The 6,000-nt window shown below is 41.3% G+C and overlaps 1 protein-coding gene across 2 annotated transcripts in view; it reads right to left on the bottom strand.

The window, feature by feature from the left end:
* The window catches only part of slc9a8 (solute carrier family 9 member 8), a 105,309-nt gene that overhangs the window by 96,405 nt on the left and 2,904 nt on the right, over nucleotides 1–6,000 (bottom strand). For both annotated transcript variants that reach the window (XR_013962340.1, XM_080733559.1), the window contains exon 2: nucleotides 3,114–3,295. Coding sequence is in view for 1 of the 2 variants with exons in the window: in XM_080733559.1 (XP_080589685.1) it covers nucleotides 3,114–3,295 (182 nt within the window). In the remaining variant the exon portion in view is untranslated. The remainder of the gene's footprint in view (nucleotides 1–3,113; nucleotides 3,296–6,000) is intronic.

The following is a 6,000-nucleotide window of genomic DNA, read 5'->3' as shown; positions in this document are numbered from 1 at the left end:
TTATTATTATTTAAAAAAGATAAAAAATAAAACATTCCCAAAAACGAAAAATATTTCAAGGATTAAAAAGCATTTCTTTTCTTTTTTTCCAGTAATTTCATGAAGAAATCAAAGAAAAAAGATTGAAGAAATTCCATAAATTATAAATATTTAAGAAGTAGTGAAAATAGCCGAACAACTTCGTGCCACGTTGTGAGCTTGTAGATCTGCTATATTCACTAGTTTGGGTCCCGAGCAAACGTCTAATTTCTCTTTTAGGGTCTCAAGCTAAAAGGTTTGTTAACCACTGGACTATTGAACACTTGAGCGGCCACGCATGCAGTCTCAGGCCGGACACATGAACCTCAACAGGGCCACTGAGCTGGCCGTCTTTCTCAGAAAGCTTCAGTGATGATGCTGTGTAAAGTAAACTAAACCAGACCTTTCAAGGGCTTTCTCAGAAATGAGAAATGCAGGACACGCCCCCCTCCCCCCCTTTAACCATCCGAGAGGGGTTTCAGAAGCCATTATAACTTCCGTTAAAGCAGAGAGGCTCTGACAGACACCACGGCTAAAAGGTTAATAGTGCCTCTAGATAAAGCAATTATATGCAGCTCTTTGTGTAGTGGCCCAGGGTCATTTCTCATTACTGTTGACCTGTACTAACCCCAGGGAAGCTATCGATGTGCTATAGCCAGGTTTAGCTAAACGAAAAAAGCAGAGGTTTCATTACCTACGGTAGTGCTTGTGACTGAGACAGTCCTAAGCAAGCTTCAAATATTTGCTCTCAACACAAAACGACAATGTTTCATTATCATGAATCTAAGTGGCAAATATGTCTTTGAATTACCGTAGACATCGCACCTCCTGTGACAGACCTTTTATAAGTGATTTAATCTCTTAAACCCTACATACTTTGTTGACTGGAGTTGCTTCAGGGGTCTATACTAGGGCCCCTCCTTTTGCCGGCAAAAGCTGATCTACAAGCTCACAATGGTTTGTGTGTGGCGTTGTGGTAATTGGTGAGGCATTAGGAGTCGAGACAATAGTCGAGGTGGTGACAGTTATGCTTTAATGTAACATGATATCACGGGGAGAAGTACAATAAAGCTCAGGTCGGTGGTACTGTAGTTCTGCCAAGATGTAGAGAGCTCAGAACATAGTACTGTGCACATGGGGTGATCACTGCCTGCCTCCTGTGAATTGTTTTATTTTTGTTTATTTTCTTTTTATTTCGTTCATACAGTGGGGAGCAAATAGAAGGTACTGGGTTCGATTCCCGCCGGGGGACACTGTGGGCGTGTTCTCCTCCGTGTCATCAGTGCCCACACCCTAGGTAGGATTTATGTGTGGAGTTTGCATGTTCTCCCCGTGTCTCCCTAGGTAAATACCCTCACAAAAAACATGCAGTAATCCTGGTCTCTATAATGTCTCTACCTGGCCAGCCGGGGCGCCTGATGGAGGGGAAAGGAACTGGTTAGAATAACGTGTTCCTTCCAAGTGCTACGTCCAGTCAGGTGATAAGAAGCGTCATTCTCACTCCTCATGCACTGAAGGAAGCATGAGCTCAGTTCAGTGCCTTTTCCAGGTTGGCAGAGGGAGAGCAGAGCCCAGGATTACAGCTTAGGCAATTGGCAATTGGTGAAAAATGGGTTACAAAATTGTGGGATAAGGTTTTGAGAAGTAGAACATGGTTATACTGTAGCTGCTTCAAGGACAAGACGAACTATAACAAGATAGGCTGTATCAAAACAATGGCTGTCAGGCCTAGTGGAAACATCTAGGCTCTTGCAAGCTACCAAATAATAAATATCATAGCGTATTATAGAAATACAATAAGTGCTGGTAAAATATAAAAGGTTGGGTATAAGCAACACGTAACAACAATATAGTATAATGAATAACTCTTCACCAGTGGTGGTGACAGCTTGTAGATCAGCTATCTTAAGGTTCAGAACGTTAAGAGAACGTAAGTGCATAATGGACACTGTTGTGCGTACGCATGGTTTCATCATGACCACAACCTTGTTCCCCACATCCTTTCTTCTCAACCTACCAGTAAATGGTGATGACTACTTTGCAGACAGGAAAGAAGGGGCCCAGCAAGCTTCTCCTGAAAGCTTTTTTTTACAAAACCGTTATCGACGCAGGTCGACATCTGCAACCACGATGGCAAAGACGATTCAGCTTAACAGTTTTAGTCGTAGGAGATGAATTTTTACCCCATCACCTGGGGGTGTGACTAGACCCAGCAGGTGCCACCATCGTCCAGCACTTAGACACCACTAAAACTCCAGACGCACACCTATGACACTCCACCCCTGCTCCAGTTTTGTGTTTGTGCACAAGAGTGAGTCCACGACGATCTGTTACAAAGTTACATACCGGTACATATTTATGAGACCCATAAAAATAGTTTACTTTTCTTTAGCTGCCAGCACTTTTCTGTCATTCATTTCTAGAATCATGGATTAAAATAAAACTAGAAAGATGCAGTTGGAAATTGCAAGTGTGGTTGCCGTGACTTGAATCAAACTTGCAAATGAATTTTGTCTTACCATTTGAATTTTCCCCATTCAAGTCAATGGGTAAAATGTATTCACAAATAAAGGAATGGCCATATATGGAGATATCTGTATGAGTCCTACTCCTTTTTATGTCCCTTTTATGCCCATATATGGAGATCCCTGTTGTCATCAATATTAAGCCCATATCTGGGAATGCCCATATATGGACATACTGTGTCAGTCTCATGTGGTCTATGACAGAGCCTTGTATAGAGAGAAACAGTGCCGGTCACTTGGTTCATTCATGTATGTCAGAACTGTCACTTTTTCCCCATAGATTCCAGTGCATTCTGTAAACCTCTGGTTCAGCGGTTTGTCACTATTCGCCAATAGATGTGTAGAAGACATAGCCACATTAAGTGAACGGAAATACCGCGACTCTCCAATAGAGGGCTTTGGTCTAATGTGGGCTTTGGGCTTTGGTCTAATGTCAGACATCTATGATGTCAGTCATCTCCATATATATTTGGGAAAAGTACAATTTTCAATTTAAGTCAATGGAGAAAATGTATTCACAAATACATCAAATTAAAATCCAATGAAAAGGAAGAGTACTACGGTACTGACCAATGACCAGCAGGCTGAAGAAGATGGTCATCCCGCTGGACTGCTCCTCCTCTTGGGCCTTGACGCCGGTCTGAACAGCGTCAAGCAGGATGGGTTTAGGCGTGGGGGGAGCAGGTGGGGGGGTGGGCCGGGCCGTAGGGGTGGTGGGATGGAGGGTCTCGTTGCCGTCGGTGTCATTAGACCTGCCGCAAAAGAGAGACGAGACGAAAGCATGTTATTTCACTTTGAATCACCGAACACGGGTTTGGTTGTTGTGGTGAAATTAGAGAAGTTCTTGGCTAAAGGGTTGGCGGTGGAATCGTGGACTGGGTCTCGTTGCCAGGACTGTCAGCTGGCATTAGACCAGCAGTAAACGAGACAGGATAAAAGCTTTTTTTTCTTTTTCTTCTTTTTTTTTCACTTCATCAATCAAAATAGGTTGATACTAGTAGTTGTGAAATTATAGCATTGGTTCTCAAACTTGAATTTCATGACCCCCATTACTCTCAAGAGTATAAAAATGGAACCAAATGGACCTGTAAATGTCTGTTTGGTAAAACTTTGGTGCCATTTGGACACTCATTTGGAACCCCCTCAAGGGACACTGAGGGACACTGGATACTGCTGCTTGCTTGCACTTTGAATAACCGAACAAAATAGGATGATACTAGTACAGTAGTAGTTGTGAAATTCTAGCATTGGTTCTCAAACTTTCTAATTTCATGGACCTCGATTACTCTCAAGAATATAAAAATGGAACCAAATGGACCTGGAAATGTCTGTCTGGTGCCATTTGGACGCTCTCATTTGGAACCCCCTCACTGAGGGACACTGGCCACTGCTGCTGGCTTGCTACGGAATGGCGGAAAGTTAGTTCCCACAGACTAACTTGAGGAGTACATTTTCTCTCCCCCAGGACTTCAGAACATGTTCATAGGTCTGTGACCCACAAAAGGGTCCCAATCCTCTGTTTGGGAAACAGTGCCGTACGAGTTCTCTCTCCCGATTAGATAAAATTGGTATCCTGGCCCGAAAATGAATGTTGTGTTTACTAAAGAGCTGGAGAGACAGGGAAAACCTGTTACTGAACCTACACTCTAGAAGTAGTCTGCAATACTATGATAACAATGATTACCATTAGCCTACTATGGGAATACAGGGCTATTTAAAGGCACATGGTGAACTTTGCCTGTGTACAATCGGGCTGTCACAATTATGACATTTTACATGACGATTAATTGTCACACAAATAATTGCGATTAACGATTTAATTGTGGTTTTGTCGTTGACAATTGGCTTGCATGCTTGGAAGTAGCACATGGCAGATATCACACATAACCTTAGTATACAACGAAATGACTACATATTTGACAACTTTATACTTTAAGAACATTGACAGTGGAAATAGCCGATCTGCAAGCTTACAATGTGTCGCATCGCGAGTCGCGACGCGTTGTGAGCTTGTAGATCTGCTATTTCCACTATTTTTTTAAATGTTATAATGTGAACATTTTTCAACATGGAAACGATTATGACGATTGTGACAAAATAAGCTTGATTATGACAAATAATTGCGATTATGTCAAATAATTGCGATTAGACGATTATGTAATAATTGTGACAGGCCTATGTACAACTGTACATAACAAACAATATACCGTATAACATGTTGTGTATAGGGATGGGACAATAATCTCTATTATCGTTTATCGCAATAAAAAACACTCACAATAATCGGATCGTGGAGATTCACATATCTTCCCATCACTAGTTGTGTACCCATTATTTCCCTCTATACCAGCAGTCAAACTGGAGTAGTGTGGCGGAATATACCTGCAGAAACAAACACATTGCCCTCTTGCAGTATTTTTGGGTGTTTTCACTGTTTGTTTTTGGTAGCCCAAATACATCCTCGTCCACCAAAAAACAAGAATCAAAATACAAGCGAGAGTTTCTGCAGATAAACACTAGAGATGTGCCGATTGATCGGTGAGTGATCGTGAACGGCCGATATGCCCGATAATGCCTCTAATGGCTTTGCCGATCTAGAAGCTAGATCAGCAATTATCACAACAATATTTATCTGTGGGACTGAATGTAACCTCAGCTTCAACTCCTACGAGTTGAATTGGATACTAAAGGACCTCAGCCTGCAATCTCCTAATGTTTATACTTAACATACAATGTAAATGTTTTGTAAGAAGAAACATTAAATATACAAATGCTGCTACAGTAACAAAATAAATAGAATAATTTATGGATTTGACGCAGTGATCGGAAATATCAGTATCGGCAGATACTGTATAAAATCGCAATCGGAGCATCTCTAATAAACACCACCATTACTACTCCTCCAGTGGTAGCCTAATATGACAGTCCAGTGGCTGTAGTGATAACTGCTGGTTTTATCAGTCAGGTATTTATCTTTTTTATATAATTTCTTTTTCTTTCTTTTTTTTCCGGTCCGGTACGGCTCCGGGGACCAACAGTGGTCCTTGGGGGGGTTCCAAGTGGTCCCTAGCTAGATGATGGAGAGTTGGTAACCAAAAGGATGATTATAGAACTCTTGAGAGCGTAAAATGAAACCATTTTGGGTTCATTTTATGCTCTCAAGAGTTAAATTATTGTTAAACAGCATGCAAACAGGTGCATTACTTAATTTTCAAAAGGTCTACACAATCAGAGAATGTAGAGGAATTGTTATTTTGATCAATGTTTGCCTTTTATCTCTCCTAATGGCACCACATCAATACAGCATGCAATTGTGGGCAAAATACTATCCAACGACAACATAATTATATGTTGGGTCTGAGAGGCTACATCTCATCAAATGGTGGTCTGTGGCTCAAATGCCAAGTAAATAATGGACCTTGATATGAAGAAGGTATAGAAAAAATACTGCTTTAAA

Source organism: Nannobrachium achirus (assembly GCF_963921795.1).
Source record: "Nannobrachium achirus genome assembly, chromosome: 9".
NCBI classification, from domain to species: Eukaryota; Metazoa; Chordata; class Actinopteri; order Myctophiformes; family Myctophidae; genus Nannobrachium; species Nannobrachium achirus.
The sequence above is the reverse complement of the archived record's forward strand: the minus strand, read 5'-3'. Positions and strand labels throughout refer to the sequence as shown.